This window comes from Strigops habroptila, chromosome Z, assembly GCF_004027225.2.
Source record: "Strigops habroptila isolate Jane chromosome Z, bStrHab1.2.pri, whole genome shotgun sequence".
Lineage (NCBI taxonomy): Eukaryota > Metazoa > Chordata > Aves > Psittaciformes > Psittacidae > Strigops > Strigops habroptila.
This window is the reverse complement of record NC_044302.2, coordinates 72760601-72781747: the sequence shown is the minus strand read 5'-3', so window position 1 is coordinate 72781747 and position 21147 is coordinate 72760601. Positions and strand designations below refer to the sequence as shown.

At 38.3% G+C, this 21147-nt stretch overlaps 1 protein-coding gene across 2 annotated transcripts in view; it reads right to left on the bottom strand.

Moving 5' to 3' along the window:
* SLC1A1 (solute carrier family 1 member 1) overlaps positions 1-21147 on the bottom strand; it is a 45961-nt gene that overhangs the window by 9209 nt on the left and 15605 nt on the right. Inside the window, exons 3-8 of one of the 2 annotated variants that reach the window (XM_030470007.1) lie at positions 12772-12864; positions 10786-10900; positions 8828-8870; positions 6872-6979; positions 5166-5350; positions 3017-3124 (exon numbers count right to left, since the gene is read on the bottom strand). In XM_030470007.1, the coding sequence (XP_030325867.1) occupies positions 3017-3124; positions 5166-5350; positions 6872-6979; positions 8828-8870; positions 10786-10900; positions 12772-12864 (652 nt within the window). The remainder of the gene's footprint in view (positions 1-3016; positions 3125-5165; positions 5351-6871; positions 6980-8827; positions 8871-10785; positions 10901-12771; positions 12865-21147) is intronic. The other variant, XM_030470008.1, reaches the window with a different exon arrangement.

Genomic DNA, 21147 nt, shown 5'->3' with positions numbered 1-21147 from the left:
TGTCTCTGCTTCCTCCTGCCTTCTTGTGCCCCCCCCCCACCGGCAGAGCATGAGACTGAAAAGTCCTTGATCGGGGTAAGCATTACTTAGCAACAACTAAAACATCAGTGTGTTATCAGCATTGTTCTCAGGCTAAAGTCGAAAACACAGCACTGCACCAGCTACTAAGCAGGAGAAAAATGACTGCTATAGCTGAACCCAGGACACTCCTACTTCGATTTTCCTCCTCTGTGGCTGCTAACATGTCCTCATCCTGACATTGCAACCATTAAAAGTGGGAGGCTGAAGATATTTAGTGGCCAACTGGGGCAGAGGCATTGGGGGAAGTCTCATGGTGACCTGCATAAGACATAAAGAATGAGATGTGTTGCAGACAGTGGTTGGTGAGAGCCGGTAGGGCTGAGAATGTGAAAAGTCATGAATAATAAAGGTTGGAAGAAGGTAGGGTAGAAGATGAGCTGGAGAGGGAAGCTAAAGGAAAGGAAGAGGACGATAAGACACACCAGCCCTCAAGCTCTCACACATTTTTCTTGATAGGGAATACACAAATATGTTTAAGATAACCTGTAATTCTCAGGATGAAGCTTAAAGGGAGGGTGAAAGACAGCTACAGAAGACACTGATGAACAGAACACACTGCAAACAGACAAGGTCAAGCAAACAAGGATGAAAACCAAAAAGATGGTGGGAACATCTTTTAGTGGATGGTGGGAACAGTGTTTAGGAAACAAAAAGAAAGAAAGAGCACTTCTGTTTGCCAAGAGGTGAGAAAAAGGGTATTCTTGCAGGCTGGAAAATGTAGAAGCACCTTTCCTCTGCAGCCTATAGCCTTGAGTGTACCTTGTCATCTTTGTCCCTGTGATGTTATTACAACATGCTCTGCCTGATAGTCAGTTTTGCAGATAATGTTCTGCTGTTTAGCCCTTTTCCACAACACCTTGAGCATCACCCGCCGTAGGCCATCCCACAGGAGACAGAAATGCTGCAGAGATCTACCACAGTACCCATTAGGCAAAACTATGGCATGTGCAAGGGAGTTTGGGGGAACGCAGACTTTTTCCTCTCCAAGGATGTAAAAGTAGGCACCCTTACAGTATACAATCTTTTTGATGGCACCTGGGAACCTACTAAAATTGTTGTGCCTGTCAAGCCCATAGTTAACAGCTAAATGGGAGACTATATGTGGTGGTAGTTTTCTCTGCAAAGTACTCTGGAGAAGGCACCGTGTCTTCGCACACATCTTTAGGAAGATGATACACCCTGTCACAGTACAAATAGCTACTATTAATAGGTAAGCAGTCATAAAACTTGCTATCAGATCTAAAACTGTAAAACTTGCTATCTGATCTCTAATTGAAGTCATCCAACACACCCCTCCTCTAAATTAACTGGAGCCAGTAACAGAAAACCTGCAGAGGTGATACACTGTCATTCTATAAATGAGTTGTACCTAACTTGTGGTCATGGTCTCATTTATATTTTATATAGAAAATATTAGTCTCTTGTTTTACGGTCTCTTGGTAAACATAAACTTTTACATTCTTTAAAAAATTCATTTCTTTTCAAATATATAATGAAAACTCAAAAAACTGCTTTATGCATTAGACAAACATTACCTGCACTCATTTTTTTTAACATTTTGAAAAGGTCATGATTCAGTGCTACTTTTGGAGCTGTAATTTTTACTTAGAAAGTCATTTTATCTCAAATCGTTTTTGAAAAGCTAGTCCAAACATACTGGCTTATGTATAAAACAAAACAACGACTTTGAAATCAATGTGATTATGAGGCAAAGATTAATACAGAAAAATAAAAAAGAGAACCTTCCTGATCATAGAGAAGTTTGCTTTTAAGACTAATACATTACCCTTCACTCTGCTTGGTTGTCAGAAAGCATTTGAATGATGTTTGAAGAATAGCATGCATGTGCACACAGTGGGGGGAAGGAAGCTCTTGAGCAACTTTGGATCTACCCTCTAGATAAAACATGAATAAATCCTTAGTATACTGAAGGAATTATAGGAGTGGATGCTAAGGCAATGAACCAAGGCTGCCCAGAAGTTATGCTTCACTGAATTGGAAACAGAAATGCATTTAACTTTAAATGCATTTAACTTTAAATGCATTTAACTTTAAATGCATTTAACTTATTGGGACTGTAATACCCATTTATCTATCAAAAGGGTTCTTTGTAGGATAGTCTTCAGAGATACATAATGATCACAGAATCACAACCTATATCACTTCGAGCAGCTAAGGTGTGCCTTCTAAGGCTCCACATCTGCAAGACTCCACGTCGTACACTGTCCTCTACCTCAGACTGTTCTACACAGCCAAGGTTCTAGAAAAAGAACAGAAAAAATGTTTTGATGCTTGGCTAAGTTATTCAGACAGGAATTGCTGCTTCTGCAGCTTCACCAGCTAGCTTTGCCTAATAAACAGTGCAACGTCCAGGGTTTCTCTTCATGTTAGCTACCTCCTCTGCACTGAGGTGGGATCGGTTTCCTCTTTGGCATCATTTATTATGCACTGTACCTACTATGCATTTGTATTGGGCAGTGGAGCTGGGTCTATGCTAATACACCTTGAGCCCACACGTCCCGTGGAGGTTCCCAAGTTAATCCAGATATTTGTGTATTTTCAATAGGCTGGTAACCCCCAATAGCCATAATTCACAACCTCACCCTTTTCCAACTTCTGGTATCTACCAGAAGCATTACTCCTCTACTCATCTCAAAAATACAGGACCAACTAAGAAGATGAAACAATGAAACAATGAGTACAAGAACTGCCTTTGCTTCTTCTTTTCTTTTTTTTTTCTGCCCAAGAATGCAAAGCAGTGACTTTAAAACAAAACATGCATTCAGCAAAACGTGCATTCAGAACATCCTCACATAATTTTCACTGACAAGAATTTCTGTCTGACCTAGAAGAAACTGCGTGTTGTGGATAATTGAGTTGTAATCAAGCTCTAAAAACTGCACACATAAAATTTCATCCTTAAGAAATGACATACCCACTTAGTACTGTAGCCATATAAAGACCCAGTTTACGAAAGATTTCCCAGTCCCGAACTTCTATTATCTTCCCAGCAACTAAAAACATGATACCAATTGGCATATACCTAGAAAGCAAAAAATAAAGTAATTAAAAATGCATTCTCAGAAATACTGTGTGCTCACCAAGGAATAATTTCTCCTGCAGTGTAACTTTTTACAACAGATGGAAGATTTCTTTTTTATTCTATTACGCACCTAAAGATTTTTTTATATTCTATTGTACAACTGACTTTATTCACTTGCAGCAAGACTTCAGTAGATGTCCTGAAAAAAAGATCAGAAAATCAGAGTAAATGTAACCCTATGCATCGTCGAACAAGTACTGTATGAGCTAGTGTCACAGAATACACAGAAGTGTGGGCTTTGCCCTACCACAGCAAATGTTTATGCATAACCATAAGCTTACTCTGTGGTCAAAGCTTGTAGGGCTGAGACCAGTATTTGTGTATTCTGCAATCACACACAGATGGAAAGGCCTCCTGTGCTTACAGCAGCTGCCTTGCAGCAAAGGGGGCTATATGTGTGTCACCTACGCAGAATAAGAGTGATTTTAGTATGCTGGGATAGTACAGTCATCAGTGTGTTGCTTGATGGAAGGGTCCCTATCCCCTAGTCAATTTACATAAGTCCATGCCTTACAGACATCAATAGCTACATGGGCTACTGCCTACTGAAAATTCAAGGCAAAAATCAGGACTTATGCTAGCATCAGCTCCACTGCTTTTGGTACCACAAAGCACCTGTCACAGAGACAAGTTGCCACTTCAGAGCTTTGAGTAGTATAAATTAATTATAAATCTGTGAATATATAAAATGTATCTATTTTAAAATAGGAATTTATAAAATGTATGTGTGCTGTCTCACAAATAAAATAGTACCTTGACCCTGTGCAAAGCAGGGCCTCCTAGTTATTTCTGAGCCCTGAACTTAGTGAAAGCAGAATTAATTCTTCATACTGCCAGCACCAAACTTCACCTTATTCAAGACAACACCTCCTACATCTGTAGAAACACAGGGATTCTGTAGTCACAGCTTCAGGCACATGCAAGACCATGAACAGGTCAGCTTATGGGTAGGATCCTGTATTTGTAGCACCAGGTCTTGCTAACTCTCAGGTGTTAGTGGTAATTTGCTGCAGAGTGAGGCAGCCTATTTCACAGGGCTGTAATTCAGATGGGCACTGAAACAGCTGCCTAGCACAGGACTTTAAGTTGAAGAAACTAATTTACTTTTCTTTAAAGGCAGCAAGGAGTGTGCAACTAAACTCTGTACAGTTTTACTGTGTTACAGGCACCTCAGTGTGCTGGGATGGAAGAAAAATCCATGGAAGGGCTAGATTTACAGGAAAGTAACTGTTTGTGTGAAACATCTGGGTATAAGCAGAGTATTGTAATAAATGGCACAAGGCGCTACACATATAGGATCAAGCTCTCAAAAGGACTGTGTGTGCTTATAGTCCTGATCTTGTAATTGTGATCTGCATGGACAAAAGCTCTGTGAATAGCTGGGAAGTCCAACCGAACACTATCAAATGAGTTGCTACATTTTTTAATTCTTTTTCCTAAGAATATTACGAGAGAATATTGTGAGAATGTTGTCTCACAAAACCCATTAGCAGAAAGTAAATGATGATAGGTTGTATTTTGCATATCATTTTGGATTTTGCTCTGTGCTGTGGCTTGTATATTAATTTGTATTTCTAAGGAACTTAGCTCCAAGGACAGCTATCCTGTGAACATAATGGCTATCAGAGAATAGTGTTCAAGACTGAGAAATGCATGTGAGTGCAATGCTTCTACAGTCCTCAAATCACTAATGCCGTTGTACTGGTTTGATATAAACCTCTGGCAAAAATATCTGAAAAACTCAGATTCCTGATGTACCAATAGAACTGTGTCTTTAGCATATAGTAAGTGAAAGCCCTGTCCCCAAAAAAGGATCAAATTCTGTAGAAAGGAAACTTTTTACCAGCCTTTCTTTTAAAGATATTTGTTGTAAAACACTATACAAAAGCAAACATGCAAGTATTAGTCTGCTCCTACCTCTTCAATGACAAAACCCATTCAAAGAAGTTGTTAGAAAATGCCAGTATGTCTTTGGACTTACCACATAATTATCTCAACTATTCTCATTGTAGCTTCATTCAGTGCATTGAAAAAATCCACCAGCACTTGTCCTTTCTCTCCCATTTTTCCAATAACCATTCCAAAAACAAGACAAAATACAATCAACCCGAGCACATTGATGCCGTTGGAATACATGCCTACGAGTTTGTATTCTTGGGTTTTGTTCTACAAATTAGATTAAAGAGAAAAAGGTTACTAGCTGAAAATACTGAATTTAAAGAGTTCTAAAATTAAACCACATTTAGATCTTCCCTGGAAAAGACATGGAGCTCTTCCCCAGCCACACTATTCCCTTTCTGGCAGAGCCAAATGGGCATGTTCAGGAATGAAGGTAGAATAAATTGGCTTTGAAAGCTTTGTATTTTAAAGTTATGTGAGGATCTGACCACACCCTAGCAGGAGATATAGCATTCCTTAATTTATGTGCCCTTCCTATATACCGGCAACGTCTAGGTATCCACAGTCATGTCTTCAATATACTCAAGACTTAGTCCCTACTGTGGAGAACAAAACACAGCTTGACGTAGAATCCTTTTGGTTATTTCTGAAGAACTGGAGGTTTTGTGTCTGGATTTAAGATGAACAGTCCATTGCGTAAGAACCGAGACAATGGTATCCAATTTTGACTGAAGTTTAAAATCTATTGTTCAGCTGAAATCAGTGAAACTACATAGTTTATAGCAGAATTGGATGCACGTAACATAAAAATCCTACTAAATAGGTAGGTATTCACACACTCCTCTGTGTTTGTGCAGTATGAACATATGAAGGAAATGGTGCAATTCATCACTACATCCTGCCTCAGGATTTAATTCATGTCTTTTCATATAGCCCATGTTTGCATGCTCTCATTACTAAGAGATGAAGTTTGGAAGGAACATAATAAAATGCATATTGATTTGGTTCATAGTTCTGTGTTCATAATCTATTGAATTCCTTTCTCTCTCTCCTCTGGTGTAAATCTAGGCTTTAAAAACAATCAAGACCCATAAGCTTTCCACACCTCTAATCAGAGGCTTGTTAAACCTCTTCTTCCCTTCTGTCAATATTTTTTTTTTTTTTTGGCAGAGTAACAAACTATTATTTAACAAATGCCTTCCATTGTTTTGCTTTCTGTTAAAAAAAATGTATTATGATTTTTCATTCCTTTCTTTCTGCAGTGCTTACAGTTATGCTCCAACATCTCATGTTGGAGCACATCCACCATCGTCTGCTTCCTCTGAAGATTGAGTGACTGACTCATACTCTTTTATATGAGGCTAGATTGTGATTGTTATGTTGATACAGCAACCAATGTATTGAGATTTGACCTAATCTGCAGAGAGTCCAGGTGATAAGAATATACATCTAGCCTTTCCACATTGACTGTTGTGTTTAATTTCTCAGCAAATTGGCAATTCATTAGCATATACATTAAATGGAGTATATGAATGTATTATTTGCTCACACCATCTATTATCTTTGGACTGCTTAATTACAGTGGAGTCCTTTGGTGTTCTTAAACCCTACTTGAAGATCCTCATAATCACCTCTTGTATTTACTTACTAAGTTGTGAGCCCTTGCTAAAATTTATGTAGCATTTCCTTCCTTTTCTCAATCACTAGCCACATGAACTAAACCAAATTTATTGTGTTCTTTGTCCCTACTTCATATATTATGAAGGAATACAACAACAAAGGTCTCACCTTTGAAGCCTCTGTTGTCGTAGCAGTTGTAACAGGTTGTTGTGTCAATGCGGAGCTGTTTTTATCCACACCAGCTGTAGCTTCAACTTTTTCACGTTTAGTTTTATACTGGAAAAGTTTTCAAAAAAAAAAAAGGAAGTATTTATTTAGAAACATGAGGAAACTGAAGAATGGACAATGGCATAGCCATTGCCCAGTAAAAATAAGGGAAAAATGAACCAGTCTAACTTGAAGGTAGCACACACAGACAAAGACATTAATTCCCGATTTGTGTGAACCATCACGATTCTGTACTTCAGAAGCTGTACATCAAACAAGTGATTCATAGATAATATGCTATGAATTCTGTTTCCCAGGCTCTAAGGTGCCCTACAGACCTGATGCAGTCTTGTGGGGGGTGAGATACATACAGCTCCTGACAATGGCAAGGGGACTTTTTGGTGGGACAGTCTGGAGAGAATTGCTGACAGCCACACCAGGAGAGGTCTGCAGAGCAGATGCACCTGATACAGCCAGACCCTAGTAATATGATTAGCATAACTAATGCCATTACCTAAGGCGAAGAGCCATTCTCTGTAGCTGAGCTGGTCATCTCTTAGTCCCCTTTCCCCTGAAGGTCGTATGCACTAAGCAGACCAGCCTCAAGATTACTGGACGCCAGGCTAACTACTCCCCTCCTTATTGGCCTTGAAGGCTCAGGCACCTGGCCAGGTGGTGACCCTGCTACAGAACAGGGAAGTGCAACAGGACATAGAGCACTGTCTGTAAAACCAAGCAGTTAAGGGGGAACTTGGACCAGAGCTGCTTCTGGACGGTGAGATCGGGACCTGCCAGTGGCCAGGGGCACATCCACCATCGTCTGCTTCCTCTGAAGATTGAGTGACTGACTCGTACTCTTTTATATGAGGCTAGATTGTGATTGTTATGTTGATACAGCAACCAATGTATTGAGATTTGACCTAATCTGCAGAGAGTCCAGGTGATAAGAAACCATAAGCTAAGTGGTGCTATTATAAAACTGTACTACACTGATTATGCTTATAGAAATCCCATGCCATCTGATTATAAATTCTGTATTACACTAATCATATCCTGTTTGGAAAATAAAGCTTCAATTGTAACTACAATTTAGTGTCATCATCATTCTGCCATGAATCCCTAAAAGAACCTGTCTGTCCCCTTAGTGTTGAGTGACAGTAATTAACATGAGAAAAACTACACGAAAAAGTTTTATAAACTGGAAATATATTCAGTGTTGTGCACAGCCGGACAGTTGACATAATTTCCTGGGAAAGGTTAACTATCTCACTTATAAACCTCAACTAAACTGGTAGGCAGCTGCTGGGGAAAGTAAAAAAGGGAAGCAGAGAACATTGCAAAAAACAGTTCATATATTTACAGATGAAGATGACTGAATCGGAAGTCTGATAACCTATATATAGGCAGCAGCTTCCTCTTTCATCTTGCAAATCACACTTTTCCTGAAAGATGCCTCAAATAGACTACCGATTGGCTGCCTCTTCCTTAAGATGGATCACCAGGTCTGGCAATGGATATTAGATGTGAGACACAATGGGGTGAGGACTGTTATTCAGACTTCCTCAGACACTGAGGGTTTTTAAGAACATGGAAACAGACTCTCATGACATGGTTCTTCTAACTCTGCCTGTTCCAAAAGGAAAAATCTTGTCTAATACACTGCTCGGTTTTTACACCCAGCTCCTAAACACTGTCTTTTTGCAAGGGATGATCAAGGACTTAATAGTTGGTAACGAAGTGTTTGTCATAATAGAAATGAAACAAAGATGCCCCAAAAAAGGGTCTTTTTATGGGAGATTAAAATACTCCTGGACTTCTCAGAAATAATTGTTACCTACATAGTTTTGGGGGACATAAAAGAATAACTTGTAGTTAACAATGAAAACTACAACAGCAAAAAGGAATGTTCAAACTTACCTGTTGAAAACAGGCCTGGACAAGGTTTTCTGGGAACATATTCCTGTTAAAAAAGTAGAGGCATTTCAACATTATAGTATGCTAAGAATACATTGCTTACATAAACAAAATGATAAAATCTGCTGTTTGAAAAACAGATCAGATTGTGTTCCTTTGTCCAAAATACTGTGTATTTAGCATCATGAGATATGAAGTCCAGGAAGTTCAGGACTCCCAGTGATTTGTTGACTGTTTTCCTACTATTGAATTTTTGAGCTCATCTTTCAATGTTAAACATTCATGTTGGTGAACTACTAAACCTACTGGTTTGTTTTTTTTTACCCTGCTGCATCATCTCCATCATTTCCATGAGGAATACAGGACACACCATTTTTACGGGATTTGTCAAACAGAGGCAGAAAATAAATAGTAACTTTTATAAATGCTGTGCTGGAAGAATGAGTATTTGGTGAGCTCTATTGCAGTTTTGAATTCAGAAATTAATCTTGGCTGATGGAGGATTCCCATGTATTATTCCAGGGTTAAGAACTATTTTTTGCACACTGAAAAATTAGGAAATTAGGTCAGAAGCAGTGCAACCCAGTTGCGTGTCTTCTTTCCAACTGCCAATTTCAGATTCAAATGATTGCAGAAAAAAGAATTAATTAGGTATTTACTGAATAATCAGTCCAATGTGGAAAAAGGCAGTTTATATATTGAAACAGAAGTCTTTATCTTCCTTCCAGATCTTTCACAAACTCCTGCCTTCATTTTTCAAGTTTTTAAAGCAAATACTCATCAAGGCAAGGTTACTTTGTAAAGGCCTGCGATTTTCCTTTATATTGCAAGACTATCCAGATTTGGATCTGATCTGACGAATATAAATAAATAGGAAAAGTAAGTATTAATTCCTTTGAAATAGAATTTCGTATTTCAAACTCCTACAAACTGTAGCAAAACCTCAAACTACTCTGAATTACAATTCACACCGCTTTTTAATGCAGGAATTTTGTGCATGGAACTACATGAGCCCTTGTGAATATGTGTGGAAATGTTCGCGTGGAAGTTACCATTAATGGACCAATTAGGTTTATAATGCAGCTGATTGCACAGTTCCCCTCATTCGTTCGTGGGCAAGTGACCATGAGGCATAAGGTGAGCTATTCAAGGAGCTGACATTCTGGTAACGCACAGGCAGGAGGGGACAGATAAATTAAGTAAAAATTCTACAAAAAGAAAAGAGTGGGCAGGAACAGTGACACAGACCAGTAACCAATTGCAGCTGGAGAAAAAAAATCATCCACAAAAACATTTTTGAGGGAACTACTTAGCCAATTCTGGAAATGCAAGCCTTTTTTGCTTTTTTTTTTTTAATTTTTAAATTCAAATATGTTAGTTCTGAAAACCTGCTCAAGTTTTCTGCAGACTTTTATAGGGGTTTCCTTCTTCTAACCACTTCAAGTATCTACAATGTTCCAGGATGCAAATGGGAAAAGACTCATCATAAGATTGCCACAGATACTGGTGATGCAGCAAATTTGTCGAATGTACAACCCCAAGAAACCTTTGAATACTGCATCTGTTACTCTCCGTCTTGCTTTGAGGAGCAGAAAGAGAGTACTGCAATTTCAGGTGGTTGTCTACGCTGGATGACACAGAAGATGCCAGTCAGTAACCCACCAATCATTCAATCCTTTCTGGATATTTTCCTCATAATAGGTAAATCTTGCATATCAATTTCTGCAAAGGACGATATTTTTGTTGTCATTGGTTTGTTAACCAAAGTCTATGGTGTAAAGACCATTTTTGATAACCAACTGATCTGAATATGCTCCAAAATGTCTAGCCTGTTGAAATGCAAGTTATTCTGTATTCATCCAAACAACATTAGAAAGCATTTTTATTACACATCACAACTTTAGTTGTATTGTTGGGACTTCTGCAACAAGGGTATGGAAACTAAAAAAAGAAAACCTCACCTGATCAGATCCAGCATGGCATCGACAGTACTGACTTCTGGGGTACTGCCCACTCTGTCGATCTCATTTGCTTTTTGAGGCATTCCAGGTTTAATGGCCACAACTAAGACAATCCCTGCAGAAGGAGAACCAGAAGAAAAGCTCACAGTGCAAGCAGAAGCAGTGGTGAACCATGCCTCATACGCAGTGTATCCTGCACAGCTAAATACTTCATGAGCTAAACACACTAAATGCTTTCCCTGGATGCAGGCATGATCAGAAAAGGGAAATCTACAGTAGGTTCCAACACAGGAGCTACTTGTAGCCTCGACACTGGACATGGGTACTGTAGCTTTGTTTTTGCATGTATGTTACTAAATCACTACGGCTTACTAAGAAAGTAAATTACTTCAGCTGTGCTTCAGCTGAAGCAGTCTGCAACTTCTGCATGGCGGTATTTCAAACTGCCATTTACCTTCTCCCTTATGCAGTTCTTCTTGTTAACAGCTTTCAGATATGAATACAAATGTGTTGTCCTGTGATCCCAATGTACAACAGATGCTTTGGTAAAGTTCATTAGCAATAAAGTTATGTAAAAGAACTGGCTTCAGAAACAGACTGAAATAAAAAATTACAGGCAAGAAACACTAGGTTTAACCTTGTGAATACTGAAATCAGTGACAATTTCTCCATTTACTTTAGTGACTTCATTTTAGGCACTTTTACTATTAAATGAAATACTAGGCCTTTCCAAATGTATGTTATTTTACTTTCCCTCCCCCAAAGCCAAACAAACCTAAAGCAAATGGAACTATTAAATCTCAGTGTAGGGGAAAGAGGCATTTGGAGGACCCTTCAGCCAGCCAGGAACAAGGCTTTCTAATGACAGCTGTGAATAAAAGCAGAACTGAACCTGTGTGACTCTGCACAGTGAAACAAGTAATATCAGAGTACCATAGAATAACTTAGAATAGCAGGGACCTCTGGAGATTATCTGGCTTAACCCCTTTCTGAGGGGTTTCTTAGGGTAGGGCCAATTTCAAAGTTAGATACATATTAATGTTAGTCTTTATTAATTTTCCTCACTACATATTCAGAGAAAATTCCCAGACAGATGAGACAGCCTAAATGGTACAACCACAGTGATCTATAATGCTCAATAATGCAACCTCTAGAAATTAATCATCTGGCCTCGTGTCTACATATGATTATTCTTCTATTGTTAAATATTGCTTTGCCTTACAAGTAGGCCACATACAACGTACATTTTGTCCTTCAAATAAATACATGTTTCTTTTTAGTGGGTGATATCTGGGCATGGTATCCACTCAGGCCCAACAAAATATGAAGATAAGGCACAAACTATATGACAGGTGACAGAGGAGGGTCTAATTTTATTTCTTATTTAGGAAGGCAGGCTGAAATGTTTGCTTAAGCAAACATGGAAGATTTCAAGGTTGCTTGTAGAGAATGAACTTCCTGCAAGATGAGATGTGGACTTCAGAGAAGTATGAGTGGAGCCTGACAGTGAAAGAGGTGACAAAAACCTTTTACGAAGGAAATGAGATGACAAGGGAAGCAGTATTTTCTGTTGTTCTTTCAGATGAGATATATTACGCATTCTTGAATCTGAGAATCACAGACCATCTATCATTTTGATATTGAGGAAATCACTTTGTAGTTAAGGCTGGCCTTTGATGTTCATTCAGCTTTCCCACGGCGGTCACTGTTTACCTACACAGACAACTCCTAATCTTCCTTGAGCTGAAATGTATGGCAGAATTGCCTGTGCCTTCATACTGGATATGAATACAGCCCAAGTGCGAACAGTGGCACTAACTTCTCCCTATACCTGGCTATAAGCATGACAAGATGTTTGGTATGATTCCTGTCTCTTCTCCTCATCCTGTCTTGGGTAATTAGTAATGTCATAGTACTGCATAATTGCAGTTAGGCAATGCTGAAGATTTAAATGAGGATTGAAAAAGTTACAGTATCACAGAATACCTAGTATTACAGCAATGATTGTAGTGCAGAAATAATATATGAGTGCTCGCAAACCAATCTTCCCAGAAACACTGGAATCCAAAGCAGCAACACCTGCAAAAAGAACCACAAAAACAAAGCACTAAAATACAGTCTTAGGTGAAGCCTGTTATTTTTGTAAAGACAATTATTTATTCTCTCTTTTTTCTATGCAGGAATTTTTTTGTTATTCAAGATATTCCTAAATACCTAATTGCCAGTTGCACTTCTTAAAAATGTCTGTAGCGGACCAACATATTTGCTTCTGCTTTTCATAAAAATCAAGTTCCCCTAGAATTTTCTAGGAAAAATATAAATGAGCTTTTCTGATTCCCTGATGTCGTGACAAATTAAACTTCTTTGCCTTATGAAGATATGTTACAATTTATTTCCATATTCATTTAAATAATAGCTTTGCTTTCTTTAGATCTGTAATATTTTGGCTTTAAAACTAAAAGCCATGGGAAGAGAGCTGCTCAGGACTGTTATGCCAGGTTTCCCAAAGGCATATGCAGACAAGTAAGGCTCATTCCTGATGGGCTCACCTTATTAACAGGTTTAATTGTTTGGGGTTTTTTGACTAAAGCTTTTCTGAAGTCTGCCTTTCCACTCCTCTGCCTGCATCTGTCATTGTCAGGAATTGAGGGCAGGTTTTGTTAATAAAGGTGGGGAAGTGTTAAGGTCGGTGTTACACTGAGGTCAGCTTAACTTCTTTCAACAGTATTATATCAAACTGCTCATTAAGTATTTTTTTAATTGTTTAAAAGATTTACAGTTATAGCTGTACACATACGATTCAGTAACCAGGGTAAAATTAGCATCATGACTGTAAAATTTTACTGTCTATAACCACACAAGTTAATAATTCACTGCTATCTCTTTATTATACATTTGTGATGGACTTATCTTTTTATGATTATTGAGTCAGGTTATCAAAGACTGGCCAGATTCCTTTGTACAGAAAAGTAAAAATACGATGAGGATATTTAACCTCAGAGAAGCACAGTTTTGTAGGGGGTAAAAAAAGAAGTTCCAAAAACTAAGGAAGACAAATCAAAATACCTTTCTGACACAAATGTAACTTACTCATCTCTGAGCTTAAAAAGGATTTTAGGAGGCATACTTTAACCATGTGTTGGTATCTCTTTCAGAAGGTGTATCAACAGCAGTAACAACTTTGTCTATGGCATTTATATAATGCCTTACTGGTTCTGTTAATTGTTATTCAAAATATAAACAGTACTGGGAGGGGAGAATGAAGGTTATTCTGTTTCCTCATCTGTTTCATAATTTTGGGATCTTCCAAGGGATAGCATAGCATAAGACTGAGTACAGAAGAACTACATATACATGCAGAAATCATGATGTAAAGACTATCTATCTCATTTGTACATCAAATAAGGATAATAAAAGAACTACTACTATGTCAACAGAATACAGACCAGTGCACATTAAAAAACAATGCCACAGAAAAAACCAGCTATTACAGGAGGCTATCAGCACTAAGGATATTGTTTGAGGCACAAACAACAGAATAGACAGAGAGTCCGGGCCATCGTGTTTATTTCTCACCTTGGGAACTGGGAAAAAAATGGGTAAAAAGGAGGACTTTTGCACTGCCATGGACTCAGCTATGGAAAATATGGCAGTAGGAACTCTTGAGAATGGATAGTAATAAATAATGTGTTCTGCAGACAATAGAAGAGCTGGTTTCAAGGCTGTCAATATTGAAACTTTTGCACCTGATATACTAACTTAGAAGACTCTACATCACGCTTTTAAAAGAGAGGAAACTGGTATTGCCACAGTTCCGTGTCTTATAATGAAAAGTTTGTAAAACTAGAAATCATGGAATTTTATTCTAAAACTTGTTGTATTGACTGTCAGTCAATACAAAAGAGCAGTTGGACAGACAGTGGAGGTAAGATAAAAATCTTTTCAAGGGATGAAGTGCTTCACAAAGCTTGCCTTAAGATTTTTTTTGCCTGACAGTCTTGTTGACTCAGCCAAGAGCCTAATAATCATGCAAGGTTATTTCCCTGGGGTACTCAGTTATAAAGATTCTACAGTTAGTATGACACACAGTTCCTGTGACAGCCATTCTTCTGGCTCCAAATTAAATCCCTTTGCAAACTATTATGCTTGCTGGAGTTACAGAGGCATAACTAAGGGAAAACTTCGACCCTGCTTTTTTAAAATAGATAATAATCCTGTTAGTGAGTAAGCTGTGGTAGAATCCAGCTTGTGCTTCCACTGCGATGCTGGTGCTGCTTTGCTAGTAGCTATAAAAACATGCAAATCAGTCAGACAGACATCACTGAATAAGTGAAGTACAAGTATGCTCTGAGGACAACAGGTGTAGGTTTGGGTTTTGGGGTTTTTTTTAAACTGCTGTACTCTGAAATAAAACTTTATACAGGATTATGCTTCCATTTAGAGAATGAAGTAGCATTCACTACCAGTGACACAGGCAGGTTTGCACTGGGTGCTTTATGCTGCTACTCTCCTTTTCTTTTCGCATAGGAAAACACAATATATAAAAATAGATTTCCCTCCAGATATATCCTACTGTCATTAGTGAGCCATTGATAATATATTGTAATATATAGCTACTGGACTTCTTGTCAAGCCAACTGAAAATTACATTTCTTTTGAAATAATATCATGGCTTTGTAATTTCTTTGGTTGTAACTGGAAAAGTTAATGAAAGATGTATTAAACAGAGCATATAACTAACACTAATTTCAGTTCATAAGAAAACTTATTTCTCAACCTAAGATGACACACATGCTACTCAAAATGGAGAGCCTGCAGTGTTGTAAGTAAAGGTAAGATCACAAAAACAGTGTAATTAAACTTGCGTATCTACTGCGGATTACCACGAAAGTTTTATAACCATTTTATTTGCTCTTTCACTCCCTCAGCCTACCTCCAAGTTTTAACTGTTTAAACAGGTTTAAGCAGATAAACTGTAAATGTAGTCTACTGTACAGAATTTAAATAAGCATGATGCATTCTCCTCCATCCCTGGGCATTTCAAAACTGTGGTGTTTCAGATTAGTTCCTTATATTTTCCTACAAGTGATGTTCTAATTCAGCTACAGCCACTGAAGCATGGAATGCAATTCTGTTGCTGTGATACACAAGATAAAAGGGCATACAAAAGGCACCAATCAGTATTAAAATTTGTTGATCTATCTACCTCTCTGCCCATATTATTTTAGCAAAACAGAGTTAAGGTTTTAATATTTGAAGCCATATTTGGGAATCAATTGCCTAGTCTTCTACAATTCAGCCTCTATGTTCTCTATGTTACAGTCTCCAACAAGTTATTGGTATCAGTGTTTTTTTCCCCCAACTTTCTCTAATTTGCAACACATACACTTGTAAGAGAATAACAGAGTAAACAATCAGTGAAATCAAGTCTCTCACATCTTCTCTTTCTTGTCCCAAGACCTCAAAACCCTACCAAATGAAATTCTGTACTGTATATGCATTTTTTTTTTTTTTTTTTTTTTTTTAGGAAAGAACAGGAGGATAAATAATACAACTAATGCTAATAATTTTGTTTGACAGAGTATTCAAAGGCATCAAAGCACAACAGGGATGAGGATGGTACCGGACCCTCAACAAGCAGAAGAGGCACATAGTTTTGAGTAAGAAACATGGACATCCCATCTCAAATGCTGGAGAAAAAAGGAACACTAATCCAACTGTTCCTCACAATGCAGTAACTATTATATACTGTATATGGTGAGTTTTTACTTGTATCTTTTGGCTGGTATTGCCAGGAAGACTACCAATTTCCTTTTATTTTCATAGCTGTTATTTTTGCTCGTTCACTAGAGGATCTCCAGGACTTTCCTCTTTAAAGGAAGAAGGAAATATTGTGAAAGGAAGAAGGACAACATTGTGAAACTTGCAAAAAATCAGAAGTGGGAAATGTAATGATTAAAAATGACCAATTTAACCCTGTGTTGTGTTCAACTACTGATTTTTGCATGTGGAATATATGTGTTGTCAAAGTTAAAGACATAGCTTCTGTGACTCTTACTTTAGAACTCCTGTCTATCCTGTTAAGTGATTCAAACTAATCAAACCGAGAGCCCTGTTAAGACTGGATAATAGCACCATCAGTCATCTGCAACTTTAGTGGAAGTCCCTCTGAAATTTCTTTCATGATCTCTGAAATTTCTTTCATAATCTTGTTTTGCTGTACCTATTTAGAGTGGCTTCCCTGAAATGCTACTGTATAAAGCTACTTTATCTGAGGGGATGGTCTGATCTAAACAAATTGAGCCTAAGTACGAAACATGGTGTTCCAGAAGTTTTTACCAGTAGCCACTGATAGAAGAATGAATCGTTATTTCAGTTTCTCACAGATTTAAAAAAATGACACTTTAGTGTAACACAAGGTTGCAACTTTATGAAAGACCAATATTTGCTTGCCTTTTTTCTCTCTAACAAGAGGAATTTTTTTTTCCATTTTGTTGTCACAGAGGAACAGAGAATGTCCCTAAACAAACCCTTAATTTTGGAAGTGCTGGAAAAGTTGTAATAAAGTCTTGAAAAACCATTGCGATATATGTTTCAGTGGTATCGGTGCTGTTGAAGCTTCATGAAAATCCAGGAAACTGATTTTCTATACCTTTTGTGATAAACACTTGTCTTTCTTTGCCTTGCTACTCAGAAAGGTTGTTTTGGAACATTCTGAACACAAACTGGTCCTCAGGTTTTCTTTCTTTGTCTACTCTTCTTATTCTAATGGCAACTCCACTCTCGTTAAACACACGAGCATGTTTGCTCAACTGCTAAAAGAGTCAACCTCTTTTTGCTGCTTCCAGGTTGGTCTACAGCTTTCTCACTGTTTCCTAAGAAATGTAATGAGATTGTCAATGGTTTCTGTACTTCCCTTTTTTCAAAAAAGGTTATTCAGACTTTTGGGAATACAAATAACACATAATATTTCAACTAAAAGAAACCAAGTAGCTAATAAAAAACCTCTGCAAGTCTTGGAGCCAGGTAAACCATTTAGACAAAGTCACAGTCATAAACCAGACCTGTCTGCCATGCCCAAACAGCCCCTGAAATTTTAAATAGCCACACCTTTTTGTTGAATATTAATCCAGCTTTCAAACACTGCACTAACTGGAAGAGGGGAGATTTAGATTAGACATTGGAAAGATGTTCTTCACTATGAGGGTGGCAAGACACTGGCACAGGTTGCCCAGAGAAGCTGTGGCTGCCCCATCCCTTGCAGCGTTCAAGGCCAGGTTGGATGAGGCTTTGAGCAACCTGGTCTAGTGGAAGGTGTCCCTGTCCATGGCAGGGGCACTAGAACTAGATGATCTTTAAGGTCCCTTCCAACCCAAACCATTCTATGATTCTGTGATTGGTGTGCCAGTGAAACTGCTGTGGAGCAGTGTATACATCATTGCATTGGATGAAGTACTACGGACTAGGTTAGATGGTTAATCCTAGGTTAGATGTAATGAAAAATTTCTGATCCTGGATATCGGTTTGCTAAGGGACTGTCATGCTGCCTTGTATGCAGTTTGCACAATCAGCATTGCAGCATTGTATTATGATCTTTCCCTAGAGAGCTTATTGAACTATATGAATAGAAAGAAGGTATTAGTACTGCCTTCCATTCCTCTTATTTGCAAACAGTATCACTTGAAGTAAAATTTTAATTTTCCTCTAGAAAGCTTTTACAGGTTATCTAATCTCAAGTTAATGCCTTTTCATGAGATATGATGTTCCTTGGTGGAATATGAAAAAAATTTATAATAAGGAAAGATGACACATCAATCTGCCAAGATGAACAGGCTAGCAAGATTCATAACAGAAATCAGATTCAGTTCACAGATGTAGCAGAAATATAGCCTCTGCACCGTTGCAGGTGAAATATGTACGGAGCGAATACAGAAAACCTGGAGTAACGAAAGTATTGCACTACCTCAAAATTACTTGTGTTAACACCTATAGGTGGACAAACTTTAGCTTCTAGGCTCCTAAAAAGAAAACTTTAACGTGACACTAATTTTTTTAATCAATCATGATACCCACACTATGAGAAATGGAGTAAAAAAGTGAATGTATGTGATCTGTTTTATATAATGGATTGTTTATATAATGGATTGTTACATCCTGAGCTTCAGAACAGAAGAGCAGAAGCCACTAACTCAGTTCAGACCCACCCACAGCAGTGCCACAAGCAGCCCTCAGTGATACAGCTGGGACAGGAGGCAGTGACTGCCAATGCACGAGAATGGCTGTAGTGTGGGGGCTCTTTGCCCTTGATAGCTGATGGTAATCATGCTCCATGAACCAGAAATGCACTTGAAAGTTTTTTTACTATAATTTAAAAACTTAAATAATGTAGGGGCTGTCTCAGTTGCATAAGGTCAACTGATATTGATGGAAAAGGAATAGATGACTGTAATAGAGGTAATCTGAAGAGGATGGGCACAAAGCCTTGTCCATTAATAGCCCATGACTCAGCAGTCCTCCCTGCCTCAATGACTGCACTTGGACAGCAGGGACAGGACCTCCAGCCTCCCTCAGTACAACTGAAGCTAAAACTCATTAACAGTAGCGTAACATTCTCTGTCCTTTGCACAACGTACATGATACAGAAGGACAAGGTGAGTTTATTGCCTGAGCTCAGGTAACTGGTTTACTAAATATTATGCAATGGACCTGCTTTCTTGGAGGCTCTTTTGGCTTCAGAAACAGAAAAAGAACACGCAGGTGTCTCCATATCTGAACATACAGTCTCTGAGTGTATCAAGCTAGATTAGGGCTTTCCAAAGGACTGGAAATTAGTTTTCCTGCTGGTGATGCACAGGGCCTGTTAAGGATGCCTCAGTCACAGAGCATCTCTCAATAGTTGTGCTTCTCATACTTGCAGAAGCGGGAACTGCTGAGGCAGCTGCTACCTCTGGAGTGGTGATACCAAAGGATATTTTATTTGGAAGACCTGCATTATAGAAACAAAATAGGTATTTTCTCCTGCCATTTTCTTGTCTGTGCTCATTCACAGTACTGTAAATCTGTGGACGTTTTATATCTAATGGAACTGGCAGGTCTATTCCTGAGCATAGGCATAGACTTAGTTTGTTTTAACTTCAATTACTAATGTAGTGGACAATAAAAAGGTTGCTGAAGTCTGAACTGTTCTGACTTTCAAAGATAAACATAAGAAATAAGAACAATCTGATTAATACTATGCCTTGATTTTTTTTTCTCATTGCATTCCAGCTCTTTCATTTCCCATTTCGAACACAAAGATGATGAAAGGATTGGAGCATCTCTCACATGACAAAAGGCTGAGAGACCTGGGACTGCTCAGCTTGGAAAAAGAAGACTCAGGGGAATCTTCTTCATTTATATAAATACCTGATGGGTGGGAATGAAGAAGACAGAGAGAGATTCTTCTCAGTGGTGCCCAGAGACAAGACAGAACACAATAGGCAAAAACTAAAACCATGGCATTTCATCTGAACAGGAAAACACTGTTGTACTGTGAGGCTGGTCAAACACATTTCCCTTAGAGATAGTAGAGTCTCCATGCTTGAAGATATTCAAAACCTGACCGGATATCGCCAAGGGCAACCTGCTTTAGCTGACGCTGCTTGAGCAGCGGGGGTTGTATTAGTGGGTCTCAAGAGTTCCCTTCCAATCTCAACCATTCTGTATGACTCTGTGCAAAACAGGAAAAACGACTAGTGTACTTCATGATTAGAACAAGCCTAATAATTCAAATATGTATTTCTGATACTTGAAAGGTTACCATATTTCCTTTACAAGATGCAGAATATCTTATCAACATTCTGAGGAAGGATGCAGATTAATAGTGAAAACCATCATGCATGGAAATGCCTGGCCATTTGCTTGCCACACGTTTCACTGTTACTTGCACCCAGGCAGCTAGTGCTTTTGTCTTCAAGAGCAGCAAAGCTCTATACATTCTGTTGAAGTAGATTCTGGTTTTTATCAATCTTGTTTCCTTTTTCTTGCCTAAAAACCTAACATAAAAGTGTAGAAAAAAAATAACCCTTCTTTTCTATGTATATTGGATATGCCAAGGTCAGAATTGGAGCACCTTGTTCTCATCTCTGCATATGAATTTAACTCCTGTAATCTGCAGGTTTTAAAATCCAAGCTCGTATTAGTAGTTACAACTGCAGTTTACTCATACTGGAATGTTAAACAGCAGCATAGTATTTTTAACAGCATAATTCTTCTTTCCCCTTACAAGAACCAGACATTTAATAAATAATTAATTTAATGGTTATCCTAATGATATTATTTCTGAGGACAAAGGCCCAACTTCACTCTAGAAATAAAGCTTCT